The 21,242-nt window shown below is 41.5% G+C and overlaps 1 protein-coding gene across 1 annotated transcript in view; it reads right to left on the reverse strand.

Annotated features, from left to right (window-relative positions):
* kalrnb (kalirin RhoGEF kinase b) overlaps nt 1-21,242 on the reverse strand; it is a 159,914-nt gene that overhangs the window by 65,035 nt on the left and 73,637 nt on the right. Inside the window, exons 15-21 of the mRNA XM_062997761.1 lie at nt 18,371-18,537; nt 6,618-6,737; nt 5,147-5,365; nt 3,252-3,401; nt 2,006-2,120; nt 1,790-1,905; nt 30-152 (exon numbers count right to left, since the gene is read on the reverse strand). Coding sequence (XP_062853831.1) covers nt 30-152; nt 1,790-1,905; nt 2,006-2,120; nt 3,252-3,401; nt 5,147-5,365; nt 6,618-6,737; nt 18,371-18,537 — 1,010 coding nt within the window. The remainder of the gene's footprint in view (nt 1-29; nt 153-1,789; nt 1,906-2,005; nt 2,121-3,251; nt 3,402-5,146; nt 5,366-6,617; nt 6,738-18,370; nt 18,538-21,242) is intronic.

Genomic DNA, 21,242 nt, shown 5'->3' on the forward strand with positions numbered 1-21,242 from the left:
TCTGTTAAAGAAGTAAATCATCACTCTACCTTTGCAGAAAGACGAAATTCCTCATATTCTTTGAGTAGTTCCTGAGTTTTTTCTGTGGTTTCACCTGGAGATGAATGTGTTGATAAATACTGCTCACCTTTGTCCTGCAGCCAGTCTAGTGCCTGAAAGAAGGAGGGAGTTTATTGTGGGTTTTCTAAAAAAAAATGACAATCTGCTGTACTGTGCACAGTGAAAACCATATGAAATTCCATGTCACGTCTTTGAGCTTAAGTGAAAAGGAAACGTATCGTTGCCTGACAAGTCAAGCTTTTAAGAATGAATAGACATTGTGTTTCTCAAGCAAAAGAAAAACATACTACCCTAATTGTTAGCAACATAAAGTGCAAAATCTCGGGTATGTCATGGTATGGAGTTGTATTAGTGCCCATACCATGGGTAGCATGCAAATCTGTGAGTGTACCTTTACCATACACGAGGGATCTTCAAAAAGTTTCCCACTTTTATATTTTCATTGGAGACGGTGAGGGTGGGAGGAGTAGTAATGGGTCGTGTCTGAGAGACTGAGAGAGAGCTTATAGTCAGGATTTAGCGTCATCTGATTTCCACTTTTTGGGACGCTTAAAGAAGCTTTAAGGGGAAGAGGATTTTCATGTGATGATGTGAAAGCAGTGGTGCATCAGTGGCTACAGGCTCAACCAATAAATTTTTTGCTGATGGCATTAAAAAGTTGGTACAACACTGGGAAAAATGCACCAGAAGGTGACTATGTAGAAAAGTGATGTCATTTGTTCTTGAAATTCTTAATAAATAGAGTTTTTAAAAAGTGCGGAAACTTTTTGAAGAACTCTCGTAAAATGTATGTGCTGCCTTACAAACAACGTATATTTGGCCAGACTACACTATATGGCTAAACGTACAGTATTTAGACACCTGACCATAAACTTCTTGGACATCCCATAAGAGAGAGTGACCTCTATGTGATCTTTTTAGCTATAACAACAGCCACTCTTCTGAGAAAGCTTCTCACAGGACTTTAAATTACGTCTGTGGGAATTTGTGCTCAATTATTTAAAAAAGATGTACAGTATATGGCTTAGCACTAGTGTTGGTCAAGAAAGCCTCGATTGATGTTCCAGTTCATTTCAAAGCTGTTCAGTAGGGCTTAGGTCAGCGCTATGTACAGATCACTGGAGTTTCCAAGCTTTTCTTTGTATGTTGAAAGAACTTGCTGTGGAACAGAAAACCTTCCCTAAACTGTTGATGCATAGTAGGGAGCATATAATTACCTGTACATAATTGATTTATAGTGGCTGAAACACATGCATTCAAAGTATAGAAGAGGTCTCCCAGTACTTTTGTCCATATTGTGCATCTCTGGAACAAAGATTCTAGAAGTGTGGTCCTTCTTATGTGCTGAGGCTCTCTGTATAATTTACTGCTGGCTGGAGTAACAATGCACTCTGGCTTATTTACACATGTCACATAAGACACATGCTAGCCTGTGATCCTCTTTGGCCAGCAGTCAGAGGTCGCCAAAGTTTACAGGATAAATGAGAATATCAAATATCGTCTGCAAGCTGTAGCCTAGTGGTTAAGGTACTGGGCTAGTAATCAGAAGGCTGCTGGTTTGAGCCATACCACTACCAGGTTGTTGCTGTTGGGCCCTTGAGCAAGGCCCATTACCTTTAATTGCTCAGACTGTATACTGTAACTGTAATGTAAGTCGCTTTGGATAAAGGCGTCTGCTAAATGCTGAAAATGTAAATGTAAATTGGCTGGAAAGGACACACACACACACCTGTTTAACGTGGCGTTCAAACAGCACATACTGCTGACACTGGTCCAGCCGCTTCTTCTTTTGTGTCCAGAAATGCAAGACGAGATTCTCTCTCTGCAGCAGCTCACTTAGGATGGCTATCACAATACACACATACACATCAAACACTTGGCCAAATAAAGACATAAATATCTGTACAGTGTGCTGAAACATCTCGGACAAGCTTTGGTGACCAACCTTTGACTTGTGTCTCAGGTGCTCGGTTATGGCTGGTGACCCCTGACATGCTGACGTTATTGCGGTGGATGTACTTCAAGAAGACCTCAGCATTTCGGCGGGCTAGAGTGCAGGCCTGCATGCAAAACGACAGTATGTTTATATACTCAGTACAGAAGTGTGTATTAATTACAGTGCATGTGACTTTCGGTCTTGTTATTTCTTGCTACCCTCTGACATTGAGGCAGAAATCACAATCTATCAGACGTGGCTTGATTAATTTGTAGGATATATCTCAAACACTAGGGTTATAAAGTATGGTGTTTAAAGGAGGGCTCAAAATATCCATTCATTCACTCAGTGTCTGTTTTACCACCACCTTATCCTATTGAGGTCAGCAGTGGGTTCGATTAACTGGGCGAATCACCCTGGTCAGGCCACCAGTCCATCACAGGGCAAATACCCACATACACACTCATATCTAGGGGACTTTAGTATTGCCAATTAACCTGCCTGCATGTCTTTCGACTGTGAGAGGAAACCGGAGCACCCAGAGGAAATCCATGTAGACACAGGGAGAACACGCAAACTCCACACAGAAAGGACCCAGACCACTCCATCTGTGACTCAAACCCAGAATCTTCTTGCTGTGAGGCGACAATGCTAGCCACTGTGCCACCCTTCAAAGTATCCAGTGCCCTCAATTTACAAGGCTTTATTTTATCAGAGTTAAACCCTTTGTTCTCAGGGTCCATGTTTCCTAAGGAAATGTTGTATTCTCAAGGGTCCCATGTTTCCCTTAAGCCTTTTGTCCCTAGGGTCCTTTGTTTATAGGGTTGTATGCTTTCTAGACCAGTTTAAATTCTCAGTACCCTGTTTTTCTAAAGTCTTATGTACCCAGTGCCCTGTGTATTAGGGTTCTGTTTTCAGCCTTTATGTTTCCAGTGTTCTACATTTTTAGTGCCCTATTTTCTTGGTGTCCAGTGTCCTATGGTCTCGGGGTCTTATTTATAAGGGCGCTGTGTCCCAGATGGCCCTTATTTACCAGCATCCAGTGTTTTTAAAGCCCTGTGTGTTTAGTGTTCCTTGATTGTAAAGCCTTTACATAAATTCTACACTTGGAATTTATTTTACTGTGCTGCAGAAAGAATTTTTAACTGTAGTAGTGATTGCTCCTGGCGTGTTGCCATTCCCAAACAGAGCCAGGTGTATTTAAACATATGCACTGTGTGTATATGAACATGATACTCTATAATGTGTGTAAAACCTTTAAGAAGGCCTCCTTCTGCTCCAGGTGTTTGCTGATGAGCGGGGACACGTGGTCCGTGTCTGACGTGGAACCGAGTTTGTCGTGCGCCCCGCACCAGTCCTCCTCCCTCCTGTACTCCTGCTCCAGACTCTCTAACACATTACACACCTGAACATCACACACACACACAGCCCAACACATCACAGAAAGTAGGAATAATTGAATTGTTTTACAAAAATAATTGAAGTATAATTGAATTGTTGATTCACTTTTTTTCATGTTGATTGGCTTTGCAATTTTTAGGTCAAAAAATGTGAACAAATCTTTGCTAATTGAAGCTGGTTTTAGCAGATGTAGGTATTGATGTAGGTACATAGAGTATGTATTGTTCTCTGAATAAATAAATAACTTGGTGTCTAGGGAATAACGCAAGAAGTATTTTAAGGTTTAGGAAAAGTAGATACTTGAAATAGTAATCTTTGTTTTCTAACTGTTGCGATACTGAAGGAGTAAAATATGAGAGCAGTTTAGGTCCACTGTTAAGTTGTGAAGTTGACATATTATGGTCGAAGGGTATGCAACAGAAAGGTAGCAATTGTGTTAAATTGAGGGACACTGAGGATAAAGTTAAACTTTATATTATATCAGTTTTACATCTTGAAACAGTGTTCATGAAGTATTATGACTGTTCTCAAAATATTACAACTTTACACTTAAAGTCAAATATAAAGTGGCCTTCTAGTGACATCTTAATACACAGTCATTTAGGCAGTTTTTTTAGAGGGACACAGAGGGCCAAGGTTTAAGAGTCATGGTTGGCTACTGCTACAAAGTATGTCAAAATAGTGTGCTAAAAATAGTGTCTTTAGTACTAAGTCACTTTGTATTAAACATTTTGCAATCAGACACAGCCTTTTTGCCTCAGCCTTAGGAAACTTAGCATGCCAGGTCACAAGTGCAGTTTCACTTGAATCTTGAGTTAAATTATCAAGTTCTTATCAGTATCTTAATGTTTTAGAATATACCACACTATACTAAACTATCCGCTATCAGTTTAACATCCCTTTGTAGATTTGTATGCTTTATACATGGATTTATATCATTTTTTATTTATTTATGCATTTTCTCCCCTTTTTCTCCCCCTTTAGAATGTCCAGTTGCCCAATTTGCATCAAGCCTCCTCTCTGCCTCTGCCGATCCCTGCCCTGACCGAGGAGATCGAAGCTAACCCACACCCCCTCCGACACGTGAGCAGCAAGCCGTATGCATCTTGCCACCCACACATTGGTGAGTGTGGCACCACCTAGTGTTGCGTGCGGAGTGACACACCCTAAGAGCACTCCTTCCTCGTCTCCGTGTAGGCACCTCTAATCAGCCAGCAGAGGTCTTAACTGCACCATTCTGACAGAGAGAGACCCACTTCCGACCTTAGTCCCGCCCATCTGAACAACAGGCCAATCGTTGTTCATATAGCCGCTCAGCCTCGGTCGGTAAGGCAGAGCTGGATTCGATACGACGTACTCAAGATCCAGCTCCGGATGCAGTGTGTGTTTTTACCGCTGCGCCACCTGAGCGGCGATTTATATCATTTATTTGATTTATTTATTAGTACCCAAATGTAACAGAGCAAACCAATATTAATACAATATTATTATATAATTAGCACAATAAAGAGGCTGGTAGCTTGATGAATGCACTCAATCTGTGCTCAATTTAAACAAAAAAAAAGTGACTTCTGCATTGTGATCAATTCAACCCAAAAACCCAAGTCATTGAAATGATCAATATTTATAATTATTAATAATGTAGTTCAAGGGCACTTATTGTGAAACATAAAGGAGTCAGTGTTTTCAGGAACATTGCACGAATTTGTTTCTTCTGTTGAAAATGCCTACATGCCCCACATAACCCACCTGTTCAGAGGTCTTATAGAAGGCCACAGAGGCATTGACAAGCTTGAGTCTGTCCTCCATTTTCAGCATGAGGGTCTGCCAGTGCAGCGCCACAGTCTCAGCGCAGGCTCGAACCGCATCCGGGTCGTAGTGACCCGCCTGCAGCATTACCTCCGCTCTCTGCTGCAGCTGTAAAGCACTTTGATGGGTCCTCTGAAGGGAATCTGCATGCAAAAGAGACTGGGGGGGGGGGGGGGGGGGGGGGTACACATAGTTAATGTGTCTACAGGAGTACACATAGTTAATGTGTACTCCTGTAGAAGTATGTCATATACAGTGCATCCGGAAAGTATTCACAGCACTGTACTTTTTCCACATTTTGTTATGCTACAGACTTATTCCAAAATGGGTGTAGCACTGTCGCCTCACAGCAAGAAGGTGCAGTGTTTGATCCCCAGGTGGGGCGGTCCGGGTCCTTTCTGTGTGGAGTCCCTGTGTCCACGTGGGTTTCTTACGGGTGCTCCGGTTTCCTCCCACAGTCCGAAGACATGCAAGTGAGGTGAATTGGAGATATTAAATTGTCCATGACTGTATTTGATATAACCTTGTGAACTGATGAATCTTGTGGCATGAGTAACTACCGTTTCTGTCATGAATGTAACCAAAGTGTGTAAAACATGACGTTAACATCCTAATAAACAAACAAACAAACAATTCCAAAATGGATTACATTCATTTTTTCCTTCAAAATTCTACACACACACAATACACCAAGTGAAAAAAGTAGCTTCCACTTTGTTATAATACCACTAACAATTGACTGTGGAATATTTAGTAGCGAGGAAATTTCACAACTGGACTTGTTGCACAGGTGGCCTCCTATCACGGTACCACGCTGGAATTCACTAAGCTCCTGAGAGCGACCCATTCTTTCACAAATGTTTGTAGAAGCAGTCTGCATGCCTAGGTGCTTGGTATTATACACCTGTGGCCATGGAAGTAATTGGAACACCTGAATTCAATGATTTGGATGGGTGAGTGAATACTTTTGGTAATTTATTGTATAAAGTCCTACTAATGAATGTAGCATGCTTTGTTAATGCAGTTTTTCCACTACCTTGTTTAACTACATAATAGAATGTTTCATTTTGTAGATGAGTCACCACTCTGGGCAGAATGACAACAACTTAATCCTAAAAGCCTCTATACGACTTCCTACTTCATCTTTACTATATTACTGCTTTCTTGGCATCCACATGATTCAGTCTATCTGCCACCTGTTTTATCAGCAAAATAAACACCGGTTTTCCAACCTACTACAAGTGTCTACACAAACAAAAACTACATTTATTTTCTTGGAATAACAAACCCTCGGCAGGGCAAAGTTTTTCCCATGCTGCCCTAATCCTTCCCAAACATTTTGTAGGGAGTATACATCAGTTTTATATTTACATTTAAATGAACAGAGCTTTCACATGTGTGAAGCTGTTACCTCGATGGCAAGCTGAAACTGCTCGTGTTCTCTCTGTAGTTGCTCTGCTTCAGATAAAGACCCGGCGTTCACCGTGCTGGCCGTGAGCATGGACTCACCGTTACGGATCCAGCCTAGCACCTGCACAGATGATACAATACAAGAGTCACATACAAGCTTTAGAATCATCAGTGTACAGAACATTTAAAAGAGTGCTATAAAAAAGTAATTGCACCTGCATACTTTCTGCATATATTTATTTCTGCTTTTATACATTTTGACACCCCAACGTTCTGTTCTTAAAGAAATCTTAATCCAAAACATTTTGTATTCCATGTATGCATTTTCCCCTTTTTCCTAGGCATTTCCAATTACCCAGGTTACATCTCTTCTCCACTGCTGCAGACTCCTACCCTGTTCGAGGAAGGCTGTACCTAATGCCTAGTTCACACTACATGATTTTTGCCCTGATTTACGCTCGCCGACAGGTAGCCACTAGATGTGGCAGCTTGGAGGCAACTCGGCGTTTGATCGGGGCTCAAAATCGGCTCTCGATCGCTGTGTGAACGGTTCAATGACTCGATCCGAGCGGCTCGTTGATTGCTCACAGGCTCAAGAAAAATATCTAGCATGTTAAATATCTGGACCTGTCTGCAACTCAAAATCATGTAGTGTGAAAGGTGTTGCAATCAGGTTTGTAATTGTTATGAATGCAAAATATATAAGGGAAACCCTGGGGGAGGAGTTGTAAATATGTGGAACAGGGCATAATATAGTTTATATCAAAAGACATCGGCACACACACAAGCTTTACAGTATTTGTGACTTCCACGCCAAACTATAATACTCACGCTGCATTGCAAAAAATATTTATTTGACTTCCAACTCTTTTTGTAGACAATCCCTGCTGGTCACGTAGCCAGATTCACTCAGATTCATTTATTTTTCTTACTTGCTTTTACGCTACACATAAGCGCTCAAACAACTTTGAACACTTGCTTCTTGCTGGCGTGCATTTTTGGACATGGTTTTATTACACCTCTTGTCACATCTTGTGTGTGTTTTTATGAAAAAGCATAGATAGACTCGTCTGAGATTCCTCCTGGTGATAGATGGTGTAGTGTGTGACCCCCTATCACCGATCAGTCGTGCAGTGAGTTTCACATATGTAGTGAGTCCATGCACTGTTCTTCAGCATCCCCTCTCTATGTAGGTGCCATCGACCAACCAGCAGAGTCCGTAATTACAGCTGTGATGAGGAATCCCTCTAAATGCTCCCACCCAGCGTTCATTAGCCAATTGTGTCGGCTGTCTGGACGCATGGTTGAGATTTGAATTTGCAAGCTGTAGATTTCAGCAGTTGTGGTCTAGCATGTTTTACCACCGCACCAAAAGATTTTTTTTATGCGGTCGTGTGGCCAAATGTATTGTGTGCATCTATCAGAGTCGCAGATCTAAACGTTCAGCTTTAAAGCTAAACATTTTACAATTAAATTAAAAATAAATCTTATGAATGAAATCAATTAAACACAACTTGGATTATTTTACTGGGGGTCACAAGAAGCCTCTCAAACATGGGGGTGGGGCATCCCTTATCTTTCTTGGTTCCTTCACCCCAGCATGTTTGAAAGCAAATCTATAACTTATGTGACATTAATTTGGATTAGTTTGTTTGTTTGTTTGTTTATTAGGATTTTAACGTCATGTTTTACACTTTTGGTTACATTCATGACAGGAGCGGTAGTTACTCATTACACAAGATTCATCAGTTCACAAGGTTATATCGAACACAGTCATGGCCAATTTTGTATCTCCAATTCACCTCACTTGCATGTCTTTGGACTGTGGGAGGAAACCGGAGCACCCAGAGTAAACCCACGCAGACACGGGGAGAACATACAAACTCCACACAGAAAGGACCCAGAGCGCCCCATCTGGGGATCGAACCCAGGACCTTCTTGCTGTGAGGCGACAGTGCTACCCACTTAGCCACCGTGCCGCCCATTGGATTAGTAAACACAGGCAGACATTTTCATCATTCAGCTAAAGTTGAAATGATTTTAAGAATACACTCAAAATATTACGGCCATAGCAACATCCTGATGTTAAAATGAGGGATGTTCATGATTTGGTAAAGTTATACTTTCATATGGGTTTCACAAATAAAATAATCCCCAATCTCCTGGCACATCAGCACCAGTTTGTTATTAGTGTAAGGATGCTAAAATGGCTTTGCAATAAACTGTGTTTGTTTAGAAGAATGTGCGCCACCGGTGCACTCGGCGTCTGCATCGTCACCAGTACTTCAACCGAGGCCCCAAAGCCTTATGGCATATGGACTCGTACAATAAACTAAAGCCGTATGGCATTGCTATAAATGGTTGCATTGACGGGTAGAGTCGTCATGTCATGTGGATGGTAGCGTACAATACAAACAACCACCCAAAAGTAATCATGGGTTACTGGTAACGCGCATTGGAGGCTGCCATCTAGGTACTGAGACCCGTGCTTCTCTGAACTGACAAACCTACGACGGCCGCATGTGACGGCACTTTGGCCATAATATTTCGACTTTCGACTCATCGTTTCAACTTTATACTCGAAATTGAAACTTGTACAACTTTATTCTCAAAATTAAAACTAAAAAAATATTTTTTACAGTGGCCCTAATATGGCATCGTGATTTATAGACCCTCAATTGGTCCCATATTCATTTTGTAGAAAAGCATTTTGTACCTTTTCTGCTAAAATAAAAGTTTATATTTATATTTAGCTGGCAAGTGTTACTTACCTCTCATTATAATTGACATTATAAAGTTCATAACATCTCCCCTGCTTATTTAATGAGAGTGTGTTTCTGGTTAGGCTTTTAGTCTACTTCTTTTGGACACCGAGAGAAAAATGTATTTGAACTGATTAACTTCTGCTATGCAGGAAGGGAAACTGCAACCCACGCACTGGGCATCAATATACGTGAGTGAATGAAAGAATGAGACATGGGCCAGAGGAAAGACTAAAGAGAAGAACACTAACAGCCACCATTTATACTTAGCCTAGAAACATAATTAATGCAAGGACATAAAAACAAACAATTTCACTTTTATTTTAACTACACCGGACAGGCTTCATTCATCTTATGCAACATAAGCACAAGATGCAATTTAAGTTGAATTTAAATCAGTGCTTGTAACTTTTATAGTGTTCATTTGTATTCCTGGGTAAGGTAAGCTTCTGGTTAAAGTGTATATTTTTTGCTGTAACTTGTTCTAGACTCTATCTTTGTAACTTTGATTATTAACATTGCTAGAATTGAAGTAGCATTTAAGTAGCATTTAACTATTGTTAAAAGATAGTCTGTTGATGCATTAATCTGTGTTTTGCTGATTGGTTAAAGTGGCTTCAGGTGCCTATTGTTAGAGGCCTAGGTGTGAATTGAGGGGCAGGGCTAAGCTTAGTATAAAATTAAATCTCCGTCTGTAGCGGTTGGCTTTCTCTATCACTAGGTTTTTTTCTACTAATCTAAACTAACTTGGGTAAGTACTATCAGTCTCTGACATTGTTCAATCTATCAAACTTTTTCTCAGCATGTGCTACTCAAACATTCCTGTGCTTATATCTCACAGACCCTGCAGACATCAGAGGGCACATTATAGGAACAGCAACGCCAGCAACCTCATCTACCCCCAACTGTTGCAACAGTCTCAAACAGTGGTGGTAGGTGGGGTCTGGAACTGTCAATCAGCCGTCCAGAAAGCTGACTTTATCTCAGCTTTTGCACTTTCTCACAGCCTTGACTTCCTGGCACTGACTGAGACATGGATGACCACCGAGAACTCAGCAACACCAGCAGCCTTATCCTCTGCCTACACCTTCTCTCATACACCGAGAGGATCTGGTAGGGGTGGTGGTACAGGTTTGCTCCTGACCAGGAAATGGCAATTCACTACTGTGAATGTTTCTCACCTTAACATTTCATCTTTTGAATTTCATGCTATTACTGTTACTTTTCCGATTACTCTTCATATCATTGTCATTTACAGACCACCTGGTGCACTGGGAGACTTCATAGAAGAGCTGGATGTTCTTCTGAGTTTCTTCCCTTCAGATGGAACTCCTCTGACTCTTCTTGGTGACTTTAATCTCCCTACACTTCAGTCCTCCTGTCTTCTTCCTCTTCTTTGATCTTTCGACCTCCTCTTTAACCACAGCCCTCCGACACACAAAGGAGGCAATCTTCTGGACCTGGTCTTCAGCCGTCCAGCTTCTGTTCTGGACCTCACTGTCACCCCACTCCACCTCTCTGACCATCACTTTGTGTCCTTCTCTCTCTGTCTCCCAACTCTTCCTACCTCCAACCACACTTTCACCCTTACAACACGCCCCAATCTTCACTCTTTATCTTCCTCCCTGTTGATCTCCACCATCCTAACTTCACTACCTAACCCTGACATGCTTGCTACCCTTCCACTCAACTCCGCAACCAATACTCTACTCTCTTCTCTTTCAACATCCCTCAATCAGCTCTGTCCTCCTACCCTCAAACGAGGAAAACCTTCTCACCCTGCTCCTTGGCTTTCAGATGCACTGCGCAGCAACAGAAGAGAATTAAGGGCAGCTGAGAGAAAGTGGAGGAAATCTAAGCTCAGTGTTGATCTCCACTCCTACCACGATCTGCTGTCCAGGTTTTCATCTGATGTGACTGCTGCAAAAACATCTTTTTACAAAGCCAAGCTTGAACAATCTGCTGCTGACCCACGTAAGCTTCATGCTATCTTTTCCTCTCTTCTGAACCCTCCTCCTCCTCCCCCTTATGCCTCTCTCAGCTACTGACTTTTCAACATTCTTTCAGGACAAGATCGACAAAATCAATCAATCCTTCTCTCCGACTGACCCACTTTCAACTGACCCTCAACCCACCAACACACTCACCAGCTTCACCCCACTCACCATGGATGAGGTTACACAGCTCCTCTCATCCAGCAATCCCACCACATGCACACTTGACCCTATACCATCCACCATCCTCAAAGACATCTCACAGGACCTAATCCCCTTCATCACACCCATCATCAACAACTCCCTGACATCAGGTGTCGTCCCTACTGCTTTTAAGAAGGCTCAGGTCATTCCCCTTCTTAAGAAACCTACACTAGACACTACAGACATCAACAACTACAGACCTGTCTCACTCCTCTCTTTTCTATCCAAAATTCTTGAACATGCTGTCTATAACCAACTATCTGCCTTTCTTACTCAGAATGACCTCCACGATCCGTACCAGTCTGGCTTCAAGGCAGCGCATTCTACGGAAACAGCACTTGTAGCTGTTACTGAGAAGCTTCATGCAGCCAAAGCAGCCAAACTGTCATCTGTCCTTATTCTTCTTGACCTCTCTGCAGCCTTCGACACAGTGAATCACAGCATTCTCCTGTCCACTCTCTCCAACCTTGGAGTAACAGGTTCAGCATGGCAATGGATGGCCTCCTACCTGGAAGGGCGCTCCTACCAAGTGTCATGGAGGGGATCCGTATCTCCCCCATGCACTCTCTCAACCGGTGTTCCTCAGGGCTCTGTACTTGGCCCACTTCTTTTCTCTATCTACATCCACTCTCTGGGCAAGGTCATAGCCTCCCATGGCTTCTCCTACCACACCTATGCAGATGACACTTAGCTCGTTCTGTCATTTCCTCCTTCAGACACGCAAGTCTCAGCTCGCATCTCAGCATGTCTGCAAGATATCTCACAATGGATGTCGGCTCATCATCTAAAACTTAATCCCAGCAAGACAGAGATGTTGCTCATTCCTGGAGATCAGTCTCCAACCCAGGACCTAGTCATTTCTCTGGATGACTCCCAGATCAGACCATCTGATAAGGTAAGAAGTCTTGGTGTTGTCCTTGATAACCAGCTGACATTCTCTCCTCATATAGCCGACATGACAAGAGCGTGTCGGTTCCTCCTGTACAACATCAGGAAGATTCGTCCATTTCTCTCCAGGGAAGCTACCCAGATTCTGGTGCAATCACTTGTAATCTCACGGTTGGACTACTGCAACTCCCTTCTGGCTGGAGCTCCCATGTCCACGATTAAACCCTTACAGCTCATTCAAAATGCAGCTGCACGTCTGGTTTTTAACCAACCCAAACACTGCCACATCACCCCACTGCTACGTTCTCTTCACTGGCTTCCTGTAGCTGCACGCATTCAGTATAAAACACTGACACTCGCCTACAAAGCCAAAAATGGACCAGCCCCAAGCTACCTTCGTGGCCTAATCAAACCCCGCTCTGTACCACGCAACCTCCGAGCCTCTAGTCTCGCTCGACTTGAGCCTCCATCCAGGACTAAAGGAAGACAAGCATCAAGGCTGTTCTCTGTTCTAGCGCTGAAGTGGTGGAATGAACTTCCTCTGTCTGTCCGAACATCTGAGTCTCTTGCTGTCTTTAAAAAAACGATTAAAAACCCACCTTTTTACTAAACACTTAGGCTGACTTGTACTTATTTACTAACATTTTGTTCCATTCTTTTCCATTTCCAAAAAATTAAAATAAATAAAAATAAAAAGGCACTTTGGTTCTAACAGGTTTTAGCAGATTTGTGTTCTTCGACTGTTGTTTACCTAAACTTGAGAAATGAAATGTTCACTATAGAAGCACTTCTGTAAGTCGCTCTGGATAAGAGCGTCTGCTAAATGCTGAAAATGTAAATGTAAATGTAAGTTTGCTGCAAGGGGTGCTAATGTGGCTGTATGTCTTATTTTATGCCAAGAGTTTGAGTGTGTTTATCTCCAGTCAGTCATCGCAGAGAATTTTAAATAAAAAATTTTACCAAGCCAGAGCTACACTATTTGGTCAAAAGTATTTGGACACCTGACCATGAGCTTGTCAGATATTTCAGAGACAAGTAGTATTAAAATAGAGTGACTTCGGCCGCTCAGGTGGTGCAGCAGTAAAAACACACGAATCGAATCTCAGCTCTGCCTTGCCGGCTGAGGCTGAGCGGCCACATGAACAACAATTGGCCTGTTGTTCATATGGGTGGGACTAAGCCGGATAGGGTCTCTCTCATAGCTAATGCAATTACGACCTCTGCTGGCTGATTGATGGCGCCTGCACAGAGATGAGAAAGGAGTGCTCTTAGGGTGTGTCCCTCCGTACACGCAGCTAAGCTGCACTGCACTCGTCAATGTGTAGGTGATAAAATGCATACGGCATGATGCCCACGTGTCGGAGGGGGCGTGGGTTAGCTTCGTTCTCCTCAATCAGAGCAGAGATCGGCATTGGTGGAGAGGAAGCATGACGCAATAGGGCAATTGGACGTGCAGAGTGACTTCTATGTGATCACTTCAGATATAACAGCAACAACAAGACTGAAGTATGTCTGTGGGAATTTGTGCCTATTCTGTCAAAAGCATTAGTATGGCTGGACACTGATGTTTCAGTTCATTCCAAAGTAGCTTAGTGGGGCTGAGATCAAGACACTCTGCAGGCCACTGGAGTTTTTTTAAACCAAACTTGTCTTTATAGACCTTGAGTTGCACGGTAGCTTGGTGAGTAGCACTGTCCCCTCACAGCAAGAAGGTCCTGGGTTCGATTCCCAAGTGGAGCGGTCAGGATCTTTTCTGTGTGGAGTTTGCATGTTCTTCCTGAGCCATGAGCCTAGATAAATATGGTATGGTATGGTTTGGTCTGTGATTATAATGATCAGAGGCAAGGACTTAACACCCAGGTGAGCTTAAATGTAGAGTGTAGCTTTATTCAGCACAGAGTTACCAAGCAGCCAGGTGGCGTGGCACACATCACACATGGTCCTGCCATCTCACACACATATGTGCTCAGATACACATGGTAAACATGCCTGATATGCAGTTAGAGAGGGGTGTCTGTGCATTTGTGTCTACTGAGGAATTAAAGGCCATCAAACACCGCTGTCACTACCTCTATATCACTCCCACAGCTACTCCCAGTGGGCAGCGGGATGCAGTGTCTGTGTGGGTTTCCTCCAGGAGCTCTGGTTTTCTCCTACAGTCCAAAATTTAATATTATAGACCTTGCTTTGAGCACAGGGACAAAGTCAAACTTGGAAAGCATAGAATTTACTTTATACAACCCCTGGCAAAAATTATGGAATCACCACTCTTGGAAGATGTTCTTTCAATTGTTTAATTTTGTAGAAAAAAAATAAATCACAGACATGCCACAAAACTATCATTTCTCAAACTGTCAACCCTCTGGCATTAAGAAACAATAAAAAAAGAAACAAATATAATAGTTGTGGTCAGTCACAATTGCTTTTTTTTAGATCAAGTAGAGGAAAAAAATATGGAATCACTCAAATCTGAGGAAAAAATTATGGAATCACTCTGTAATTTGCAGTTTAGTTTTTTTTATTGTTTCTTAATGCCAGAAGGTTGACATTTTGAAAAATGATAGTTTTGTGGCATGTCTGATTTATTTTTTTTCTACAAAATTAAACAACTGACAGAACATCTTCCAAGAGTGGTGATTCCATAATTTTTGCCAGGGGTTGTATAACTGATTTATTACACCTGTTAGCAATTGTTGTGGCTTGAACACATTAATTCAATAATTAGTTTCATCCTTATAGTGTAAATTGGTATTTCAAATATAACAAAGTACAGATTTATACTTAAGTGCCCTATAAAAACTAAGAAATGATGAAATATGAATAATTATCATATACAACATGATGCATTTTTGCAGTTGGTCTTACCTCACCATGTGCATGTGTGTATCTAGCTTAATTATTAATGGCATTACTTAGTCACACAACTCACATAGATTGTTTTACTTCTATCAGCGTAAATCCAGGTGTTTAAAGTTCTGTTCACACTAAAAACTTGCTGATCACATAGCTTTACCAGCTGTGGTCAGGCTTACAATGGGCAATCTGGGAAATCAGCCTGCTTTTGCAGAATTTATAAATACAATATTTTGGCCTATAATTAACTCGGGAGACCAAATTACATCCCACACCCAAAATGTTATACATTGTTATACAGTAGCTTATCCAATTTGCTGTTACCAAGCTAAGCTAATTCAGCCCCAGTAAACAGGAAAAACACAATCATCAAAGACATTTACACGTTTTAATCCAACTAATTTCAGACCAATTTGTAGTCTGGGTGGGTAATACTGCAATAAAGGTGCTGTAATGGTTACGAAGTGAATTGCAGTTGTGAATTGTGTACTGTCCACCACCCCACCCCCAACCAAACAAAAGGAACATAACCCAGCCAGTATGGTTCTGCTTTTTCCCTCTTTCTGTTTTTTAATCTTATAAAACACTTGCTTTGATGACATTATTTCAACCATTCAGTTGTCTAGATATTTGTTAGTATAAGAGCATTTATAAGGCTGTTTTTTGTTTGCAGTAAATTGTGGCAGAGTGAAGGGCTTTTGCAGGTTTGTCAAAAATATGACTATCAGAGGCAATGTAAGCAAGCCAGCCCAGCTCTGTATTTTTTATTAGCTATTTATAATTTATTAAATTATTATTATTAGTTCAAATTGTATTTTGTTTATTTAAAAAAGCAGTTTCACTCTAGTCTTCAGATATTTCTACCTTCGTTGACCGTAGCTTATCCAATTTGCTTTTACCAAGCTAAGCTAATTCAGCCCCAGTAAATAAGAAAAATACAACTATTAAAGACATTTTAACTTTTTAATCAATCTAATTTCAGACCAATTTGTAGTCTGGGTGGGTAATACTGCAATAAAGTTGCTGTAATGGTTACTAAGCAAATTACAGTTGTGAATTGTGTGCTGTCCACCACCCCACCCCCAACCAAACAAAAGGAACATAACCCAGCCAGTTTTTTTTTTTCTGTATCTTATAAAACACTTGCTTTGATTACATTATTTCAACCATTCAGTTGTCTAGATATTTGTTAGCCATTTATAAGGGAGTTTTTTGTTTGCAGTAAATTGTGGCAGAGTGAAGGGCTTTCGGAGGTTTGTCAGAAATGTGACTATCAGGGGCACTGTAAGCATCAGGGGCAATGTAAGCATTAAATTATTAGTTTTGTTTTATATTAAAATTTTTATTGTATTTATTAAAAAGGCAGTTTCACTTCAGTTTTCAGATACAGTGGTACCTTGTAACCCGTCCCCTAAACTCAAAATTTTTGAAACTCCACGCCCTTCATCGAGAAAATTTTCCCCTTAAACTCAACGTTTCCCATAAACTCAATTCAGTGTTCAGTTTGTTTTTTAAAAATGTATTTATTTAATTTCAAATTAACAATGAACAGTAGCTTTGTTTAGCGCTCAGCATTGAATGGTGCTGTAATAAGTCATCAAAGTGCAAATATGAGACAAAACTTCATTTGTGTGGAATAACCTTCAGATCCACTCTGAAAGCTCTGTGTTCAGCTGGATTTTCCTCACTGTGTCAGTGGGGGTTCTGTGTCACTGTGGGGGTTCTGAGAAATTGTAAGAATCAGCTTTTTATTTCAGTGTTTTTATATTATTGTGTTATTATTTTAAGTGTATAAGCATCAAAAACAACCCTATTATTTTACATTAGCCTAAAATAAATGCAGTTTCACGGGACCATGGAATGCATTAACAGATTTCCCATACATCCTTATGGGAAAAAATACCTTGAAACCAGTGGCAATTTCTCTAAGACTGCAAGGGAAGCTCAGCTTCCCCTAAAATGTCAAAAATTAAATGGTCAAATATGTACAGTTGTGTTAACATTTTATTGACTACAAATGCGTTAGAACACGTTCATCTCGAAGACGAGTTCGTTCAGAATCAGCTACTTATCACAAATCGACGGACTCGATTTTGTTAACTCCCGCAGCGTCAATGCATTTGCCTGTAGTAGCTGAGTGTCTATTCACTTCAACGGGACTGCATGGAATGGTTTTTTCATTGCTTCGAAATTCGCCGGTCATTGGATAAATGCCACGATTTTGTCCCGTCCCCTGACGCTGAGCGTCTCTGGGGGTGAATGGAGCTGTGGGCGGGTCTGGACGCGGAGCTTCTGCAAGATGATTGGAGGATCAGTCGAAAGGCTGAATCCCGTTTTGATTGACAGCTATTTTTATCTCTACACCATCACTTAATCACTGGGAGCTTCAGTCCCTTCGCGGATTTTGCGAGTGAAGTCGAAAGACAAACTGCAAACCATTTCTTGGTATTTGCTTGGTGAAATTACTTGACCATTTCCATTGTTGATTGTGTAAATAAAACACACTCATAGTATTTGTTTCAGTTTAACATAATTTCAACATTTCCTTGTTCAATCACAGGCCATTTTCTTGAAAAGGAACGGAGGGCAGAATTTATGTATAAATAAATTGACAAATTTTATGATGTAAGCCGACAATGAGCTTCCCCTCTTTGAAAGACCAGCAGCCGCCACTGCTTGAAACTCAACGCCACTCCCAGAATCAATTGACGTTGAGTTTCATGGTACCACTGTACTTCTATCTTATTTGCAACAGTAAAACAATTGCATGCTGACCAGTGCGCACCCTTAAATCTCAACCAGTATATTTCAATAGCAGGCAAGTCCACTATTTTAAGAAATTTGAATTAGAATATAAAATTATGTCTGGTTTCTCTGGTGAGTTTTATGTTTCCTGGATGCAAACATTGTTAAATCACTTATCTCCATTAAATTCCATTAAATTTCATGTAATTTTGCACACACATTTTCAAACAAAACCCTGGTATGCTCACGGTGAGCTTAGTGAAATGGACTGATTATAGTGTGGTGCATGAATGCAGACAGATACAGACCTGTTTGACCTCAGCCTGTAGATGGCGTAGTTGTAAACATTGCTCTAGACGTTTGTGGGTGTGTTCAGCACTTAGTTCCAGCTCTTGCTGTTTCTCATGAAGAAATTCCAGCAGTTCCTGGACCTGAGCAGCCAGATCCACATCCTTTTCTCCACTTAGGTCCATACCTTTACCACACACACATACGCAAAACAAGATGAATCAGGATTTACATTACATTACATGATTTATGCTGGGGTAGCAGGGGATTGCATGGCATGTTTATTGTTATTTGACTAGGGTGGGTGGCACTCTCGCCTCACAGCAAGAAGGTCTTGGGTTCGATCCCCAGGTGGGGCGGTCCGTGTCCTTTCTGTGTGGAGTTTGCATGCTTTCCGCGTGTCTGTGTGGGTTTCCTCCGAGAGCTCCGGTTTCCTCCCACAGTCCAAAGACATGCAAGTAGAGTGGCCACATTCATAGCCACAAAAAGGAGGACATTACACCCCAAAAAGGAGGACATCATACCAGGAACCCCCCCTGTCCCACAACACACAGAATGAAACCATAACCCATATAACAGTTTTTGACCAATTTAAGCAAGAATTCTATAACAAATTACTGTTTTACTCACTAAATGTTGTGACTACTTTTGATATTTAAGTCCGTTCCACGCTGCCACCAAAAGTTTACTTTTTGGCATTTTCACAGCGTTCCTGAGCATGAGAGCTGAGTGACTATATTAGAGGTGTATACAGACCAGAGCGAGCGGGCGAAATTCAACCACCCAACCACAGACTAGCATTTAGAGGGTGGACCTTCTGCGATTGGCCAGTGGTAGCACTATAATCAGTCAAATGAGGCTGTTAAACTAATTAAATACAAAGCATTTGTTTTGATGTGTACCCGAGCCAATGACAGATAATATTGATCAAAAATGAAACCAGTTCACTCCAAAAGCAGGATTTTTAAGTGTCCGTCCTAGCGTTGCGTGGATGGAGGACTGGCAGCTGAGAAGCCGGACTGTCCGACCTAAAACCAGACGGCTGGCCACCCTACATGCAAGTGAGGTTTGATATTAAACTTGTGAACTGGTTAATAACAAATAACTGCTATTTCTGTCATGAATGTAACCAAAGTGTGTAAAACTTGACGTTAAAATCCTAATAAATAAAAAAGGAAGAAATTTGACTGACAGTAGCTACAATAGCCAAATCCACAAAGTAGGAAGAGTGGCCACATTTATTTAAACCTAGGGTTCCATTTTTTACGCATATCATATTTCACATTCAATTGCTTTTGCACACAGCCAAAAACAACAATTATTATGTGGCTGTCTAATTAGCTACAAAGTGCACAGTGGCTTCATAATTAGCTCCTCTGCTAATTAGCAGTCTTTTCAGGTGTTGGAACAAGGGAGTCATTACACAGAACAGTGCAGGACTGCAACCAATCATTCAGCAGGCGGTGCTGTGTTCTGAACCATGAGCCTAGATGAAAATAGTATGGCATGGTTTGGTCTCTGATTATAATGGCACCTTAGGATGGTGCCAGAGGCGAAGACTTGACACCCAAGTGAGCTTAAATATAGAGCGTAGCTTTATTCAGCACAGAGTTACCAAGCAACCAGGTGGAGTGGCACACATCACACATGGTCCTGCCATCTCACACACACGTGCTCGGATACACATGATAAACACACCTGATGTGCAATTAGAGAGGAGTGTCTGTGCATTTGCATCTGCTGAGGAAATAAAGGCCAGCGAATATTTTCCCCCATTTTTTTCTTCCAACACATGGTGCTCTTTCTGTCCCACCTGCTAAGACTCCATCATTTTTTACTGCTGCTCCTGCTAATGGCTACAAAATCATGCCTATATTGTACAGCTCATGTAATCTTGGAGCTGGACATATTAGAGAAAAAAATTAATAGCCTAACAAACAAAATTCCCACTTACACAACATCATAATGCAATTATAATCTATCTGTAATCTGTAATTAACCTCACACTGAACATTTAAGACATAAGTAACCTTTAAGGGAAGTTGGTTTATTTGAGAATACTTTGTCAACCTAATAGAGTCTTTTTATAGTCCTGAGCTAAGCTGGGAAAGGCTCAATTCTGGCTTAATGAACCATTTTGTGTGAATTTGGTTTTATGTCCTACCAGAAGACCCAGTTGCAGCTGATTTTAGATTATTGGCAGATGCATGGTATTTCATTAAGTCCATGATAATATATTATCAATACACACCGATCAGCCATAACATTAAAACCACCTCCTTGTTTCTACACTCACTGTCCATTTTATCAGCTCCACTTACCATATAGAAGCACTTTGTAGTTCTACAATTTACAGACTGTAGTTCATCTGTTTCTCTGTATGCTTTGTGAGCCCCCTCTTCACGCTGTTCTTTAATGGTCAGGACTCTCCCAGGACCACTACAGAGTAGGTATTATTTGGATAGTGGATCATTCTCAGCACTGCATTGACACTGACATGGTGGTGGTGTGTTAGTGTGTGTTGTGCTGGTATGAGTGGATGAGACACAGCAGCGCTGACGGAGTTTTTAAACACCTCACTGTCACTGCTGGACTGAGAATAGTCCACCAACCAAAAACATCCAGCCAACAGCGCCCCGTGGGCAGCGTCCTGTGACCACTGATGAAGGTCTAGAAGATGACCAGCTCAAACAGCAGCAAAAGATGAGCGATCGTCTCTGACTTTACATCTACAAGGTGGACCAACTAGGTAGGAGTGTCTAATAGAGTGGACAGTGAGTGGACACGGTATTTAAAAACTCCAGCAGCGCTGCTGTGTCTGATCCACTCATACCAGCACAACACACACTAACACACCACCACCATGTCAGTGTCACTGCAGTGCTGAGAATG

This window comes from Trichomycterus rosablanca, chromosome 6, assembly GCF_030014385.1.
Source record: "Trichomycterus rosablanca isolate fTriRos1 chromosome 6, fTriRos1.hap1, whole genome shotgun sequence".
NCBI classification, from domain to species: Eukaryota; Metazoa; Chordata; class Actinopteri; order Siluriformes; family Trichomycteridae; genus Trichomycterus; species Trichomycterus rosablanca.